The sequence below is a fragment of the Polyodon spathula genome, chromosome 4, assembly GCF_017654505.1.
Source record: "Polyodon spathula isolate WHYD16114869_AA chromosome 4, ASM1765450v1, whole genome shotgun sequence".
NCBI classification, from domain to species: Eukaryota; Metazoa; Chordata; class Actinopteri; order Acipenseriformes; family Polyodontidae; genus Polyodon; species Polyodon spathula.
Genome location: NC_054537.1, coordinates 50,232,341 through 50,251,497, shown reverse-complemented (window position 1 = coordinate 50,251,497; position 19,157 = coordinate 50,232,341). Strand labels below are relative to the sequence as shown.

Here is a 19,157-nt window from a genome sequence, read left to right as displayed (position 1 = left end):
TGATGTCATGGCCTAAAGTAATCTTGTGTAAACACTGCAACAATAGATATTGAAATGCTGCATCGCGTCCAAAAATAAAAAACTACTCTGTTGGTTAGGGGCTTGGTGAAATGCATTTCGATTGGTTTGTCATGGCTGAAGTTTTTCACTACAGTAAATGCTTTGTTTGTTTTGTATACCATTTTGGGTGATTTTAGTATGCCGTAAGGCAGGGGTGTCAAACTTATTTTGTTTGGCGGGCCTGATCCGATACCCTGGCCCTTGCCCGGGCTGGGTTACAGTTATAAAAATACAAAGACGAACCCAAAACCTGAAAGTTACTGTATTTAACAAAAATTGTCATACATAGCGTATTTACATTCCCCTAAATAGCACATATTGTTTATTTTTCTTGCCATCACCTGTTAGAACACATGTGCAAACATGCTTCCAACTAATTCCTTTGCATAACCAACACAAGTTGTCATGTTGCTGTGATTGCTGTCAATTGCGGACCACGTGGGTGAGACAGTAGTGCGTCAGCTGGTGCTGAGTATACGACACCAGTGATATCAGAACTAGGTTCTATAGTGACAAGTGTCATTGTATCTTTATCCGTGAAGAGAAAGGTAGAGCAAGAGGGCTGTGTGTTTCAAGATAAATGAGGAATTTCTTTGAGGGCATGAATGGAAAGCCAATATGCTTAATTTGTAAGCAATATGCGTCTGTTGTGAAATAGTACAACATTAAAAGACACTGAAGCAAACCATGGCAAGAAATATGATACATTTACAGGAACGGTACGTGACAATAAGTACTCTGAATTAGTCATTGAAAAAGCAGCAATTGATGTTTACTAATGCTTGTAGCATAAGTGATGCTGCTGTTAAGGCAAGCCCTGTGATTGCTCACATAATAGCTGTTTTCAAAACCATTTTCAGATGGGGAGTTTTTGAAGAAATGCTACCAAAAGCTGCTGAAATAGTGTCCTGAGAAGCAGCAAGCTTTCTCTGACATCAATATAAAAAAATCCAAAGTAATTTTCAACTTAACTCGATACTCAAGCTTTCCTCAGCCCATTCATTTGATACAGATGTTAATGCACTGGTTCAAGCAAAGGTTCCAGGTATCTTGAGCAGCAGTACAGGTCACTAATGTTCTTTGTCTTACCTTTTTGGTGAGTGCTAAATGAAAATATTGATCTGCATCTATTTATATTTTGCAATTTTTTTTGCAAAAAATAACACACTTGTCACAGCGTTGTGTGCAATTACGTCAGATGAGTTTGTCTGAAATTATAATGGGCTGTCTGCAAAGGGTTAAGAAGTACAAATGTAAGATGAATATAAAATCATGGTACCAGAATTATAAGTATAGACACAAGGAGGAATAAAACATTTAAACAAACATTTTCATAAGCAAGCAAGCTTCAGTACGGTTTCGTATACGTGCTTGCAGGATTTGTGCACATTACGTACAGTCTGTTGTGTTGGAATAAAGACTGCATTTTTGTTTCAACAAGTTAAGTTCGGAAGCAGTTTGTTACCTTTAGTATTAAGTTGTAATCTAGAGTTACTGCAAACTTCTAGATGAATTGAATCAGTGTTTAAATGGTTGTGATGTTCACAGTTTTATCATCAGTTGCAGGTCTTATTAGGTACACAGACGTAGATGCCAAATTTTGGGCCTCATTTACAAAAATGGCTCAATTTTATGGTGGGCGATAATTGCAATTCTTACCTTGTCTGATGAACTCCACACAACATGAACTTCCTGGTCTCCATGTCACTAGGGTCAGGAGAAAGAACCAGATCTCTTTTCCAGAGATCCCTTTTATAATCCTTATTGGCGCTAACTGCGTGCTCCTCCATAAAATCCCACCTCATGTCCATTTCAGGCTGTCCAAATTTCTCCTGCATATGCTTGGGCAAGGACTACATGCGTTGTGCTTTTGATATTTTGGATCATAAATAAAAAGTATAGGGCTAGTTCCTTTCTCTCTTTTTGTCTCTATGCCTTCCATTTGTTCTGAGTGTGATTCCCCACTTTTCCCTTCGTCTAACAGAAATGTATGTTTAATGTATGTAGACATGTCAGTTACTCCTACTCCCAAGGAATTTCTTTCCCCTTTTGTGGCCCACCGTTCTGGTAAGGGTCGTTCTATACCCTCTACCGCTACAAGAGCAGGGAGCCCCAGAGAAAAGTCAACTCATTCCCGCAGCAGCCAAGAGAGATGTATCAGCGAAATCAGCTCCCACCATTACGGAAGCTCCAGCAGCCAAGGCTCAATCACCCCCTTCGCAGTTACCTATGCCTAAAGATCTTTTCTTTCAATGGTTAAAAGAATATGAGCAGTCTAAACTAGCACATCTTTTTCAGCCTGTAACTCCTACAACAACAGATACTGCCGCACCCGAAGGTTCACAGGAGTGATACTTTTCGGATGTGCCCACCGTAGGAGAGGAAGAATTCATCAATTCCGCCCACGAGGATGATGTTTGTGAGTATACAGACATCCTCTCTCCTATATACACTGCTGCAGATGCCGTACTGAGACCTTTGCAGATCGGGATTCTTAGCATCTTGGATGCAAGGCATAGAAAAGCCTTTGAAGGGTTCCCCTTCCATGAGGCAGTCTGGAGCTATTTGGCAAAAACGTGCTGCTTTTGCACCATGCCTGCCCAGAGTAGATAAATTCTACAGGGTACCAGTGAATCATAAAAAAGACCTTTTCAAACAACCTAAGTTGGATACCATCATGGCTACACCAACTGCAGGTATGTGTTCTAGATCTGTTTATTTTAATGGGTCTGATTTTTTATTTTTTAAAAAAAGAACATTTCTGAAAAAAGATTACTCTGCCTCCACATGCAGCATGGGGATCAATAATTATCAGATCCATGCAGCTAAATGCCAGCATATGCTGTGGAACCAGCTCTCTACAGTTTTATAATGACCTACACCTGAAAATCTAGAGGTTGCCATGCAGCTATCAGAAGAGGGAAAGAACACTGCCAAACTTCAACTGCAGGCTGCATGTGATACCATTGATACAAACGCCAGAGCCGTGGCAAATGTCATCTCTGCAAGGCGGTGCATTCAGATGAGGGCATCTTCTCTATCTGCGGACACTCAGACAAAAATATTGGAGCGACCCTTTCAGGGTGATCTTTTATTGGCACCAACTTGGGCTTACTGGTCAACAAAGAAGTCATCTGTCATCCCAACAGTCTCTAATCTTCCTGGGAGCACAGTTCAATACAATATCAGAAGAGTTTACCTCAGAAGAAAGAGCTGCCACAATCCGACACATGGCAAAACAGTTCAAAGTAGGAACCAGAATAATAGCTCGTACCTATCAACAGTTTGTGGGGCACATAGCAGCATCAGTCTTCCTTGTAAGAGACAGTGGTGTTACATGAGACAAATGCAAAGTTGCCTTCTTTTCTTCTTGGAATCACACCCTGCCCGACTCCCACTGCATCAGGGTCTCCCCAGTGGCAGCCACAGAAGGTAGGTGTGGCAGCTTTCACCACGGGTAGGTATGGGGATGCCCCTATCTCCAGATCCTTCTACTCGCCGTCTATATACACACGCCTCCCTGTTGGGATGGGGAGCTCACCTAGCGGACAGTCAGGTCCAAGGTATGTGGTCACCGAAACAAAAATCTCTCCACGTAAATTATTTGGAGCTCTTATCAATCTCCCTGGTACTACGGCACTCAACCCCAATATTAAAACAAAAAACAGTACTGATCCTCATAGACAACACCACAGCAGTAAAATACATAAACCATCCGGGAGGCACAAAATCACTCTACCTCTGCACTCTAGCCATGAACATCTGGAACTGGTGCAGAACACGGAACATCTCTATAAGGGCGTCTTATTTACCAGGACTCGACAACAGTGTGGCAGACCTACTCAGCAGAGTAACGGCACCCCACGAATGGAGGATCGGCCAGATATACTAGAGGGAATACTAGACGGTCTGTCCATTTCGTGAGCAAACAACCTGATTTACGCTTTCCCACCCTTATCTCTAATCCCAGAGGTACTCAGGAAGGTGAGAAGGGACAGAGCCAGTCGCATACTAGTAGCCTCCTACTGGACCAAGAGATATTGGTTCTCGGAGATTCTATAGCCCATCCACTTTCCACAGAACCCTGATCTGTTATCTCAGAACGGGGAAACTACTTCACCACAGTCCAGCACATTTTCAACTTGCTGCTTGGAGATTGAACGGCAACAAGTGAAAGATAAGGGGCTGTCGGAGAAAGTGGTAAATATTTTGCTCACTTCAAGGAACCTTCCACCTTTCAAGCCTACTCAGGTAAATTGAGGGAGTTTGTCTCCTGGTGCAAATCAAAGTCCTTGCACCACTCAAACAGTCCCCTTGTGGAATTTCTATCTTACCTTAGTCACTTATTCCATAAAGGTCTCTCCCTGTCCTCTCTTAAGGTACATGTTGCGGCAATCTCTACCATTTTACCTGGCTGGAATGATCACCAGATGGGTGATTAGTTAGCAGATTTATTAAAGGACTGAACCATCTAAAACCCCCAAAGTAAATGTATTTTTCCCCAATTGAGCCTCTGTCTGGTACTTAAAGCTCTTGGGTCCTCTGGGCCCATGGCAACTTGTGATATGAAATATCTGACATGGAAAACAGCATTCCTGGTGGCAGTGACATCTGCAAGAAGGGTAAGCGAGCTCCAAGCACTAGTTATTGACGCTCCGTATTTTCAATCCTTTAAGGACAGGCTTGTGTGCAGAACTAATCACAATTGTTACCAAAAGTTGTAACTGAATTCCATATAAATCAAACCATAACATTTCCATATTTCTACCCAAAACCTCACAAATCAAAGGAAGAAGCTAGACTTAATCTTCTAGATGTCAGAAGAGCCCTAAGCTTCTACATCCACAGGACCATCGGTAGCAGATCATCAAGGCAACTTTTATGTCTCCTAAACAGACTATTTCATGGTGGATAACATCATGCGTTGAGTTCTGTTACAGGCTTGACAGTAAAACAGTTCCATAACCCATCAATGCACAGTCTGTAAGGGGAGTGGCTCATACTTGGGCAAAATTTAAATCTGTTTCGATTCAGGACATCTGCAATGCTGCCACTTGGGCATCTTTTGACACTTTAATCAAACACTATAACTGCAGTGTTTCTTGCTCTCAGCTTAACTTTGCTTGTTCAGTTTTATCTGTGGTTTCTTCTACTAACATCTAACCTACCACCCTTCAGTATACATACTTTGGTATAGTTCACGTTGTGTGGAGTTCATCAGACAAGGTAAGAATACGAAGATTACCTGTAATATGTTTTCTTCATTGGATGATGAAATCCACACACCTAAATCCCACCCTCCTGTTCCCCCTCTTTTTCATTTCTATTTTTGGTTTTGTATACTTTATTGAAATTTGGACGACCCTACGTGGATATGAAGTGGGATTTTATGGAGGAAGAACATAAGAACACATTACACAATATTCAAATACACAATATTCTGAACACAATATTCAAGCATTCAAAATTCTAAAAGGTATTGACAGTGTCGACGCAAGGGACTTTTTCAGCCTGAAAAAAGAAACAAGGACCAGGGGTCACAAATGGAGTTTAGAAAAAGGGGCATTCAGAACAGAAAATAGGAGACACTTTTTTACACAGAGAATTGTGAGGGTCTGGAATCAACTCCCCAGTAATGTTGTTGAAGCTGACACCCTGGGATCCTTCAAGAAGCTGCTTGATGAGATTTTGGGATCAATAAGCTACTAACAACCAAACGAGCAAGATGGGCCGAATGGCCTCCTCTCGTTTGTAAACTTTCTTATGTTCTTATGTTCTTATTATGAAAGAGATCTGGTTCTTTCTCCTGACCCAAGCGACATGGAGACCGGGAAGTTCATTTGTGTGGAGTTCATCATCCAATGAAGAAACCATTACAGGTAATCTTCGTATTAGTGTGTACGTTAAGGATTTCTGTATCTACTACTGCAATTTTATTCATTATCGCGTGGCATATTATGATGCGGACTAAATTTTGTAAATTGTTAAATGTACTAAATTAATCTTAGTGTGTATGAAAACCAGGCTTTAAACCACTGATAGGTGTGCTATTTAAACCAATTTTTCTGGGTTGAAAACTAGTGATGTGTAGTTAGATTATTTTTACTGAGTTTGATTCATTCAGTTTAGAACAGATTTGTTCGTTTTGATTCACTAGCAAGGGCCGTTGAAGTTAAGACAAAAAAAAAAAAAAAAACCCAAAAGGTTATACATTGTACCTGAAAACTTTAACTCAATATACTCAAATATACAGTAATCCCTCACCAACCGTGTATTTGCCTACCGCGGAATTCATGTACACACGGTTTTACATGGAAACACATGATGCACCCACATTTGCTTTCGAGCCATCTCGTGTATTCTTCCGTGCTCCCATCTCGGCAGCATCATCTCTTGCTTTGTTTCGTGATCTAGTCATAATAGTATGCGCATGCGGTCTCGTTAACTTAGCGTGCCATGTTAAGAACATAAGAAAGTTTACAAACGAGAGGAGGCCATTCAGCCCATCTTGCTCATTTGGTTGTTAGCTTATAGATCCCAGAATCTCATCAAGCAGCTTCTTGAAGGATCCCAGGGTGTCAGCTTCAACAACACTACTGGGGAGTTGATTCCAGACCCTCACGATTCTCTGTGTAAAATATTGCCTCCTATTTTCTGTTCTGAATGCCCCTTTGTCTAATCTCCATTTGTGACCCCTGGTCCTTGTTTCTTTTTTCAGGTCGAAAAAGTCCCTTGGGTCGACAGTGTCAATACCTTTAGAATTTTGAATGCTTGAATTAGGTCGCCACGTAGTCTTCTTTGTTCAAGACTGAACAGAATCAATTCTTTTAGCCTGTCTGCATATGACATGCCTTTTAAACCCGGAATAATTCTGGCGCTCTTCTTTGCACTCTTTCTAGAGCAGCAATATGCTTTTTGTAGCGAGTTGACCAGAACTGAACACAATATTCAAGATGAGGTCTTACTAATGCATTGTACAGTTTTAACATTACTTCCGTTGATTTAAATTCAACATTTAATTTAAACGCAATGTATCCGGGCATCTTGTTGACCTTTTTTATAGCTTCCCCACATTGTCTAGATGAAGACGTTTCTGAGTCAACAAAAACTCCTAGGTCTTTTTCATAGAGTCCTTCTCCAATTTCAGTATCTCCCATATGATATTTATAATGCACATTTTTATTTCCTGCATGCAGTACCTTACACTTTTCTCTATTAAATGTCATTTGCCATGTGTCTGCCCAGTTCTTAATCTTGTCTAGATCATTTTGAATGACCTTTGCTGCTGCAACAGTGTTTGCCACTCCTCCTATTTTTGTGTCGTCTGCGAATTTAACAAGTTTGCTTACTACACCAGAATCTAAATCATAAATGTAGATTAGGAATTGCAGAGGACCTAATACTGATCCCTGTGGTTTCTCCTCTAATCAGTACTTTGTTTTCTACATGTTAACCCTAACCCGAATCCATGTACATGTGTTTCCTTGAATCCCTACTGCGTTCAGTTTGAGAATTAATCTTTTATGTGGGACTTTGTCAAAAGCTTTCTGGAAATCTAAATAAACCATGTCATATGCTTTGCAATTATCCATTATTGATGTTGCATCCTCAAAAAAATCAAGCATGTTAGTTAGACATGATCTCCCTTTCCTAAAACTATGTTGACCAGTCTCCCAGGATACTGTTACCATATAGGTCATTTTCCATTTTGGATCTTATTATAGTTTCCATAAGTTTGCATATAATAGAAGTCAGGCTTACTGGTCTGTAGTTACCTGGTTCAGTTTTGTTTCCCTTTCTGTGGATCAGTATTACGTTGCAATTTTCCAGTCTGTTGGTACAACCCGTGTCGAGACTGTTTCATGATCTTTGTTAGCGGTTTGTAAATAACTTCTTTCATTTCTTTGAGTACTATTGGGAGGATCTCATCCGGCCCAGGGGAGCTCCTAGTCCCTTTAACACTTCTGCCTCGGTTACGCTAAAGTTATTTAAAACTGGATAGGAACTGGGTGACATTTGGGGCATGTCGTCCGTATCCTCCTTTGTAAAAACTTGTTAAAAGTAGTCATTTAATATATTTGCAATTTTTTTCTTTATCTATGATTTTGCCATTTGTATCTCTTAGACATTTAACCTCCTCTTTGAATGTTCTCTTGCTGTTGTAATATTTGAAAAACATTTTGGAATTGGTTTTAGCCCTCTTAGCAATGTTCATTTCTATTTCTCTCTTGGCCTTTCTAACTTACTTTTTGACTTGTGTTTGCAGTTCCGTGTACTCTTTCTGTGTACTTTGTTTTTGGTCCCTTTTTAACGCTCTGTAAAGTGCCTTTTTTTGCTGAATACACCGTGTAACAATTTTTTTTTTTTTTTTTTTTTGTTCCTGGGTAGTAAGTGTTATTTCCTAATTGCTTATGCCTCAAAAGTATAGAAAATGGCTATTATTCCCCACAAACTTTGCTTTTGTGACCAGGACAGTGATATTTCAAAATATCACTATTTCCAATGGGAAAACGGGCAAATATTTGTCTTTTTGTTCACATAAAGTCAGAAAAAAACAACATATGAATCCAAATTAACATGTATTTATACTGAAGTAATACAAAAATGGCTACAAAAGATTTAGAAGTGAGCATTTTTTCAAGATTTATGATTATACTGTATTTACGTATGTGTGCTCCTTAAGGCCTTTTTTTACCAGAAATGTACATTTTTGACCATTAGCAGAGGTCAAAGGTCATGGGTAATAACATTTTTTTTTTATAGCGCACATATGACTTCCTATACGTATTCCTTTATAACTTTGACCATATCGCCAAACCATGTGACCAATCTGGTTTTGATTTTAGCTGTTATTACTATGGCTATATGGGCTGCACAACTGTACCAACAATGATGTGCATACTTGCAACACTGTTCTTGTTATGGGTCATAAAAGTCGTTTTTCAATTATCAATATGGCCGCCAAACCATGTGACCTAAACACGAAATCAACAGTACTTCACATTACCCTCTACTATCGTACTCAGTTTAAAGTCTCTGTATTGCTGTATGGATTTATACTTGTACCAAGTGATACCAGAGAATTGTGAGGGTCTGGAATCAACTCCCCAGTAATGTTGTTGAAGCTGACACCCTGGGATCCTTCAAGAAGCTGCTTGATGAGATTTTGGGATCAATAAGCTACTAACAACCAAACGAGCAAGATGGGCCGAATGGCCTCCTCTCGTTTGTAAACTTTCTTATGTTCTTATGTTCTTATGTTCTTATATGTAAATATAGCACTCGTGAAATTGTTTTGCTCGCTGCATCCATATTTTTTAACTGAAAAGCGGGGTTTTTACAAAATTTAGAAAGGACCTTGCTATGAGCAAACTTGACAATTTTGGTGCCGAACAACGTTGCGGTTTCAGACAAGATGATGTTTGAATATTTTGCACACATCCAATGTGAACTTATGAAATTGTTGTTTTGCTCGCTCATCAATGTTTTTTAACGAAAGATCTTTGAATAACACTTCTGTTATGGGTCATTGTCACAAAGATGGCTGCAGTGGGTGACGTCAGACCAGAAACAGGAAATAAATGATAGAGAGAGGTGAAGTTTTGAGGAGCTGAGAGAACTTTACATTATTATTTTATTATTTATTGCCTCCGTCTCCAATCCCATTCTCCACTCGCCGAACACCCAACCCCAAGTGGGTGAAAACATGCAGCTTTTATGCAGCTGTACCGTGACTCGATTGCTAATCAATCATTCAATTGGAGTCGCGGTACAACTGCATGTGAATTTATAAAGTGCAATTCCCCATGCTCACATATTATTACGTTTTACTTGCACGTGAAGTACTGTGCAATCCTTGTGCCTAAATACAAATGTACATTTTAAACACTTGTTTTACACAGACCCGTTTATATCCCATGTACCAATGACTATACACCAACATTAACACACAACACAAAATACACACAGGGGCGGGCACTTTGCCACATATACCCTCCCTTTTGCAAAGCACACATGGCCTCAATGGCCTCCTCCCCCCTTAAAATCCCAAAAGTCTCGCTCAAAGTCCTGGGCCAAGAACAGGGACTTTAAGGGGTTGATGGGCGGCAATGTTGCCAGTAGCCAGGCTGCTACTGGCCATGCTGTCAGCAGACTTGCTGATAGTGGGGCGAATCTCTCCTCCTGCTGTACCACTGGCAGTGGAAATGCTGCCAATGGTGCGGCTGTCAGCAGACGTGCCGACAGCTCCCAGACTGACTCCTTCAGCTGGAGCAAGTCCAGCAGCGGAAAAGCTGTGGGGGAAGGTGGTCTCCAGACCTCTCCCCCCTTTATAGCCAGCAGCTCCCTCTGGGGGGACTCCAGCCCCCAGAACTCCTGCAGCGGAATTGCTGCCTGGAAAGGTGGTCTCCTGACCTCTCCCCCCTTTTTCATAGCCGGCAGCTCCCTCTGATGGGGCTCCAGCCACACTGACCCCTATGGCTAAGCAGAGCTGACTGCGACCCCAGGCGATGCGGAGCAGCAGGCATCCTTGGGCGAGGTGAGGCAGGGAGCCAGGGCAAGCTGGGGTGCGGGTATTGGCCCTCTTCTCGGCCACTGCGGCGGTTCTTCCCCGTCCTTCTCTCAGCAGCCTATGCAAGGGCTGCTGAGGACCGCCAGCATCTAGTCCTGGTCCTTCTGGTGCAGGGAGAGGCAGCTCCTGCTCCTCTCCCCCTGATGGTGATGGAGGCAGAGGCAGCTCCAGCTCCTCTCTTCATTATGGCAGGGGAAGTGATACCAGCAGGCATTCATCCTCTGCTGGTGGGGGAAGTGATACCAGCAGGCATTTGTCCTCTGCTGTTGGGGGTAGTGATACCTGCAGGCATTCATCCTCTGCTGGTGAACGGGAACCCAGCAAGCATTCACCCTCTGCTGGTGGGGGAAGTGATGATAGCAGGCATTCATTCTCTGCTGGTGGGGGAAGTGATACCAGCAGGCATTCATTCTCTGCTGGTGGGGGAAGTGATACCAGCAGGCATTCATCCTCTGCTGGTGGAAAGGGACCCAGCAGGCATTCACCCTCTGCTGGTGGGGGAAGTGATACCAGCAGGCATTCATCCTCTGCTGGTGGGGGAAGTGATACCAGCAGGCATTCACGCTCTGCTGGTGGACAGGGACCCAGCAGGCATTCACCCTCTGCTGGTGGAGGTGGCGGAGGCAGAGGCAGAGGTGTGTAGTCTCTTGGCGGCGGAGGTGGGATTGGCGTGTAGTCTACCCTTATTACAGGGGACTGGTGCGGCTCTCCCTCACTTGCAGGGGAAGGTGATGGAGGCAGAGGAAGCACCTGCTCCTCTCCTCCAGGTGGGGACGGTAGGGGAAGTGATATCAGCAGGCACTCACCCTCTGCTGGTGGAGATGGGAACAGCTCCCTCTCGGTCTTTGGATCCCCGTGGTCCCCTGTCTGGGTGCTGGACTCTCACGGTCCCCCCGCCTGGGCACTGGAGACCCTGCTACCTGGGCTGCTGTTCTGTTTATAGCTGCCTCCAGGTAGCAGAGGACCAACTCCACACCTTCCTCTAGGGAGTTTGGGGTGTGTTCCCTCTCATACGCCTCCCATCCCTCCCTGTCCATCAGCCACAGGACACGGATGGCTATGGGCATGGACTGGGCCTCCAGCCCAGCATTGTCCTGGATCCAGTCCCTCAGCCTGACGCCGTCTTCTGACATTTTTTTTTCGTTTTTTTATTTGAACAAGAAATTGCGTTCCTGCTCTGGTCTGCATTTAGGAGGTGCTGATAATCCCACGATGACATCACGTGTCACAAAGACGGCTGCAGTGGGTGACTTCAGACCAGAAACAGGAAATAAACGACAGTGAGAGGTGGAGTTTGGTGGAGCTGAATGAATGGTTTCGCTCAGCATTTAATAACTGAACAGACGGCTAGAAAATAAACGGTTATAGCAAACAAGAAAACACAGGACACGGCACATTCGCCAAAACAAGAGAGACAAAACGGACTAACACTACACAAAACATGGTGAGCAGGTATTTTAACTTTATGTTATTATTTTATTATTTATTACTTCCATCTCCAATCCCGTTCTCCACTCACCGAACACCCAACCCCGAGTGGGTGAAAACATGCAGCTTTTATGCAGCTGTACCGTGACTCGATTGCTAATCAATCATTCAATTGGAGTCGCGGTACAATTGCACATGAATTAGTAAAGTGCAATTCCCTGTGCTCACATATTATTACGTTTTACTTGCACGTGAAGTGCTGTGCAATCCTTGTGCTTAAATACAAATATACATTTTAAACACTCGTGTTACACAGACCCGTTTATATCCTGTGTACCAATGACTATACACCAACATTAACACACAACGCAAAATACACACAGGGGCGGGCACTTTGCCACAGTCATAAAAGTTGTTTTTTAATTATCAGTATGGCCGCCAAACCATGTGACCAAAACACGCCATTTTGAAATCAACAGTACTTCACATTACCCTCTACTGTGTCAAACTCAGTTTCCTGTCTCTGGTGTAGCAGTATGGATTTATACTTTAATATATGTAAATATAGCACTTGTGAAATTGTTGTTTTGCTTGCTGTATCCATGTTTTTTTTAATGAAAAAGCAGGGATTTTACAAAACGTGACAATTTGGATGCCGATCAACACTGCGGTTTCAGACAAGATGATCTTTGAATATTTTGCACAAATCCAACGCGGCGGGCAAACCAACCATCCAACTGATTTTGTTTCAACTTTTTCTTTTTTATAGGCCATTCGTGCACTATCTGCTGACATTGTCAGATCTCCATCTTAAATCATTTTGGTCTACAAGAGTTTTGAAAATTGCCAAATATTTTCACGAGATCTAGCTTAGTGGCCAAACTGTAAACTTTTTCCCCTCAGGGATGCCAGTCTGTTTGTCTACACATAGGCATCTACTAAGTATGCATGTTCATGACTCTGCAATAGCATTAACAGTAGGCTTCCCAGCAATAATAAATCAATTAACAGTATATCCAAATATTTTAATAAATCAATCACTAGTATGTAGCAAGATTAATCAGTTGGATTAACATAAGAACATAAGAACATAAGAACATAAGAACATAAGAAAGTTTACAAACGAGAGGAGGCCATTCGGCCCATCTTGCTCGTTTGGTTGTTAGTAGCTTATTGATCCCAAAATCTCACCAAGCAGCTTCTTGAAGGATCCCAGGGTGTCAGCTTCAACAACATTACTGGGGAGTTGATTCCAGACCCTCACAATTCTCTGTGTAAAAAAGTGTCTCCTATTTTCTGTTCTGAATGCCCCTTTTTCTAAACTCCATTTGTGACCCCTGGTCCTTGTTTCTTTTTTCAGGCTGAAAAAGTCCCTTGAGTCGACACTGTCAATACCTTTTAGAATTTTGAATGCTTGAATTAGGTCGCCACGTAGTCTTCTTTGTTCAAGACTGAACAGATTCAATTCTTTTAGCCTGTCTGCATATGACATGCCTTTTAAGCCCGGAATAATTCTGGTCGCTCTTCTTTGCACTCTTTCTAGAGCAGCAATATCTTTTTTATAGTGAGGTGACCAGAACTGCACACAATATTCAAGATGAGGTCTTACAAGTGCATTGTACAGTTTTAACATTACTTCCCTTGATTTAAATTCAACTCGCTTTAGTTAATATTGAAACGTATGGATTTTTAAATGAAGAGTTGTAACTAAACTACTGCAGCAGGGATGAAACTAAGTTACGGGGTGAAAATAACGGTCAGATCTAAGTCACAAAAACCTGCAAAAAGTCAAGATACGAAAGAAAAATCAATGATACATAGAGCCCGTAGTATGAATGGTATTGTATGTAAATTAGCCAAATAATGTGCATGTAAATTCATGTGTTCTTTGTCAGTAAAAAGGGCAGTAAATTTTACATATATCCACACGTTAGACTCACACCTCTACGTGCGCATTAACTCCCTAGTTGGTGACCTTTCATAAATGAGGCCCTTAAAATGTAATCTTAGAAAGTACATTCAATTACAACTATGAATTTCTTCCACACCCTGCTACTTACTCTTCAAGCTGTACAAGGAGTTCACAGTTCGTTATCAGTACACAAATTACATTTACAACTGAATGCATTTAACTGTATACTGAAAGACAACATTTGCAGTGAAGAACAGAAGTGCAAGTGAACAGCTTTGGGACAGTGCCACCATCTGTATGAGAGAGAGACTATGTGCCGTTCAGTTTTGGCTTTTCTTTTTGTTGATTTGTATGCTGTAGATTTTGAAGTATTTTGATTCCTTTCTTGCAGTGCTGCTCGCTCATCTGCAGACTCCAATCTGGATGATATCTGCAAGCTGTTACGCAGCACAGGGTATTCAAGTCAGCCAGGAGCCAAACGTCCTCCAAACTATCCTGAAAGTTACTTCCAGAGGGTACCCATCAGTGAGACCTTCATCAGTATGGTGATAGGCCGTCTGCGATCGGATGACATCTATAATCAGGCAAGAAATGAAAAAAACATGGAAGCCCCCTTACTAAAGCTTTTCCCATGTCTTGGAAAACAAAAACAAACAACCAGTTTTAAATCAAATACAGTGTACAAATACAGTATGTACTGTGTTTTAGCTGACTTGAGAGGTGGGAGGGATTAAACCTTCTGAACTGATTTCATTGAAATCAGTACAATTAAACAACAGAAGAACATTTCTGCTAAATCCATGCCCCAAGAAAGCTTTATCTGGCCCCCCAAAGGCTCTGGCTAGTGCTTTAGCTCTTTTTTTTTTTTTTTTTTTTTTTTTCTTTTTTTTTTTTTTTTTTGTAACCATCAAATAAAATACTAAATTACAATAATTACTATATGGCCTTTCATAAGATTGACACCCCTGACCTGAGATTTAATGTAATTTGCAGAAAAAAATGTTTGTCATTAGTAATAACAATTATTATTTTTTATTTTATTTATTTTGTATTTTAGGTTTCAGCTTATCCTTTGCCAGAACACCGCAGCACTGCGCTTGCCAACCAAGCTGCCATGCTCTATGTTATCCTGTTTTTCACACCTTCTATTCTCCACACTCAACAAGCCAAGATGAGGGAGATTGTGGATAAGTATTTCCCTGATAATTGGGTAGGTAATTCATGGCTATAGTCTGCATGTTTTATAAATGTCAGGTTGGAGGAAGTTCAAACGTAATCCCAAAATGCATAATAAAATGGTTTCATTCCTGACCATTTAGGATTTTAATGACCTTTTACTTGATGTGTACTGTAGTTTCTGATAGTCGTACACTCATCTTGTCCAACAGGAATAAACCTTCAGTGGTTCTGTTCATGCCTATCAGGAAGGTTTTATTTGCTACTCTGATGTGGCCTACTTTATGTTTACTATCTACCTGCTGCTGCTCTGAAAGATACATTCAGACAAGTTACGTTTTCGAATGTCCTCCAAAAGCAGCAGTTTTTCTCCAACCTTTTTTCCACCTTGGCTGGTTGGTACATAACCAGAGAAAGAGAAGAAACACAAACACAGCAGCACGTTCTCCTTGCATCTAAACTCAGAGATGCCAACAGCTACGATTTGGCCATAGCAGCTACTATTTTGGAGGTTCTGTTATGGCACCATGTCTAAGGATTATAATACTATGATTTTTATTAAATAAATAAATGATGGATTCTCCCTGAACACTTAAGAAATATTATTTCAATACCATGTGTGTGTTTTCCTGTTAATTTTTTTAATGAATTAATTGTTCTTAATACCGTATTTCACTCACCTGTTTATTGTGGTATTTTAACTGACTTACTAAAAGCTCAGAGTCAGGTTGCTTAATAACCTTCAGAAACTGCTGCGCAAATGTCGCATTGCTATCATTATCAATCATACGTTTACTTGCCAGCTTATCAGTAAAGCTGGGATTAAGTCACGGGTGTCACGGATACCATGATTTTAGTAGATAACATTGGACTTGAAATTCACAACTTAAAATTCCACCTTAACCCCCCCAAAAAAAAAAAAAACCAAAATAAAGCTTTTTTCACGGTTTACCTAATTATATTGAACTAGTTCGATTGCCTTGCTTTGCAACGTAGCCCTTCACACTTTAAATCAATACGTTTCTTTAGTGTGACTTCTCATCCGTGGCGATTTTTGCTAGGTGGTTCCAAACAAACAGACTAGTCTTTAGTAAAAGTAATTGGTGTGTTTTTTAAAACATCTGTAAAATTGCATAGTAAGAGGTCGTATTTTAATATAAATCAAAATATAGCGCAGTGCAGTGTTTTGCGGCAGACTGCAACACCATTCAGAAAGTAGACCGAACACCCTTTACAAATTTACCGTTCAAGGATGGAAATAAGATGCCCATTTCATAGGAATTTGAGCCATTCCAGATTTTATGGTGATCTTAATCATTCAGACACAATTAAGTTTGTTACTAATTAATGTGTCTAATATTCAGGCCTCTTCTTTGCAATAGAATATTGTAAATCTTCTTTGCGATAAAAAGAATATCAGTTTTTAAGAAAGGTTTTCCACAAAAACATTAATATTGCTTTCACTTGGGCAACTAAAATACGTGTCCTAACCCAGTTTCCCAGGACAAAAAGCTTTTGCTATTGTAACAGACAGTGCAGTCAAATCAGGTTATTGCTGGAGTAATAGACACTATTTAACCCTTTGAGTAGTACAAACTTACCGGTACGCCATTGAATTAATGGTCCCCAGGGAGTATGTCCAGTATACCAGTACATTCTGCAAATTTTGAGCTTTGAACTTGATTTAAAATTACTGAGTCCACAAAACTGCTGATAATCTGATATTTCAAAAGTAGGTGTCTATAACACCTTGTAGTGGTCTCTTGCGCCATCTGCCAGATATTTATAGAATTACACACAACAAACCCAGTCACAAAATGTCAACAATGTCTGGAAAATTGCGAGAAATGCTCTGTGGGAAAGAAGTACTAGAAATTACATTGAATTCCGATTTTAAATTCTTCTACAGAATCGGTTGTTAGTGAAAATATCAGTGAAGAATATTTACCTTCAACATCGAGTGGCCCAAGCTCAGAGAACGTGACAAGGATCACTGACCTATGTTCTCCTCACTCCTCACCACGTGCTTACCCGGATATGATGTATATCTGTATCTCTCTCTTTCTCTCTCTCGCTTTCATTTTTGGGTCATGTTGCTGATCCTGATCGTTGTTTATTAGCTGTTATTTTTGTCAAAACCTTTTGTTATGAAAAAATACCAATTAATATTTATTTGATTTGTTTATTTACTGTAAGAAATAGTTGTATTTTCATTGTGTAATAAATTGCTAATAGGTCTACTTAACAAACTCCAGTGGGCTCATCAAAACATTCTAAAACTCACTACTCAAAGGGTTAAACTTGTTTGAGAACATTTGTGTATTGCACCCTTTTTTATTCTTAAAAAAAATCTTGTTTTATATTTCTGATACGTTGTGTTACCTATCGATTTTATTGTCAAAGGAATACTGCTTCTAAATGATGCGGAACTCGTAAGGTATATACAGTGCCTATAGAAAATCTACACCCCCTTTCAAAATGTTCACCTTTTGTTGCCTTATAGCCTGGAATTAAAATGGTGTTTTTTTATTCCATTTATCTACACATCCTATCCCACAACTTCCAAGTGAAAAAATTAGTCTAGAAATTTGCAGAAAATTAATTAAAAATAAAAACTGAAATAGCTTGGTTGGATAAGTGTTCACCCCCCTTTGTAATAGCAATCCTAAATTAGCTCAGGTGTAACCAATCGCCTTCAAAATCATACACCAAGTTAAGTGGCCTTCACCAGTGTTAAATTGTAGTGATTCACATGATTTCAGGATAAATTCAGCAGTTCCTGTAGGTTCCCTGTGCTGGGTAGTGCATTTCAAAGCAAAGACTCAACCATGAGCACCAAGGCGCTTTCAAAAGAACTCCGGGACAAAGTTGTTGAAAGGCACAGATCAGGTGATGGGTATAAAAAAAAAAATATCAAGGGACTTGAATATCCTTTGGAGCATGGTCAAGACGAAGTGGAAGGTGTATGGCATCACCAAGACCCTGCCTAGATCAGGCCATCCCACCAAACTGGATGACCGAGTAAGAAGGAGACTGATCAGAGAGGTTACCAAGATGCCAATGGGAACTTTGCAAGGGCTACAGGCTTTTATGGCCAAGACTGGTCAAAGTTTGCATGTGACAACAATATCCCAAGCACTCCACAAATCAGGCCTGTATGGTAGGGTGGCAAGATGGAAGCCATTACTCAAGAAAGCCCACCTTGAGTCCCATTTGAAGTATGCAAAAAAACACCCAGGAGATTCTGTGGCCATGTGGCAAAAAGTTTTGTGTTCTGACGAAACTAAAATGGAACTTTTACTAACACAGCGCATCACCCAAAGAACACCATCTCTACTGTGAAGCATGGTGGTGACAGCATCATGTTATGGGGATGTTTCTCATCGGCAGGGACTGGGGCACATGTCATGATAGGGAAAATGAATGGAACAAAGTACAGAGAAGTCCTTGAGGAAAACCAGCTGCCCTCTGCAAGAAAGCTGAAACTGGGACTGAAGTTCACCTTTCAGCATGACAACGACCCAAAGCACACAGCCAAAGCTACACTGGAGTGGCTAAGGAACAAAAAGGTAAATGTCCTTGAGTGGTCCAGTCAGAGCTCCAATCTAAATCCAATCAAAATTGTGGCAAGATTGCTGTCCATCAACACTCCCCAAGGAACTTGACAGAGCTTGAACAGTTTTGTAAAGAAGAATGGTCAAATATTGCCAAATCTAGGTGTGCAAAGTTGGTAGAGACCTATCCCAACAAACTCACAGCTGTAATTGCTGCCAAATGTGCTTCTACCAGGTATTAACTCAGGGGGCTGGAAACTTATCCAATTATGATCTTTCAGTTTTGTATTTTTAGTATATAATTTTTTTCTCAATAAAACCTTTTTCTCAACTTAACAGTGTGGAGTATGGTGTGTAGATAAGTGGTAAAAATATCTTCATTTAAATGCATAAAACTCTGAGGCCCTGACGCAACAAAATGTGAAAAAGGTTCAATGGGGTGAAGACTTTCTTTAGG

At 40.8% G+C, this 19,157-nt stretch overlaps 1 protein-coding gene across 1 annotated transcript in view; it reads left to right on the top strand.

Moving 5' to 3' along the window:
- washc5 (WASH complex subunit 5) overlaps positions 1 to 19,157 on the top strand; it is a 150,480-nt gene that overhangs the window by 21,178 nt on the left and 110,145 nt on the right. Inside the window, exons 7-8 of the mRNA XM_041248048.1 lie at positions 14,362 to 14,554; positions 15,028 to 15,180. Coding sequence (XP_041103982.1) covers positions 14,362 to 14,554; positions 15,028 to 15,180 — 346 coding nt within the window. The remainder of the gene's footprint in view (positions 1 to 14,361; positions 14,555 to 15,027; positions 15,181 to 19,157) is intronic.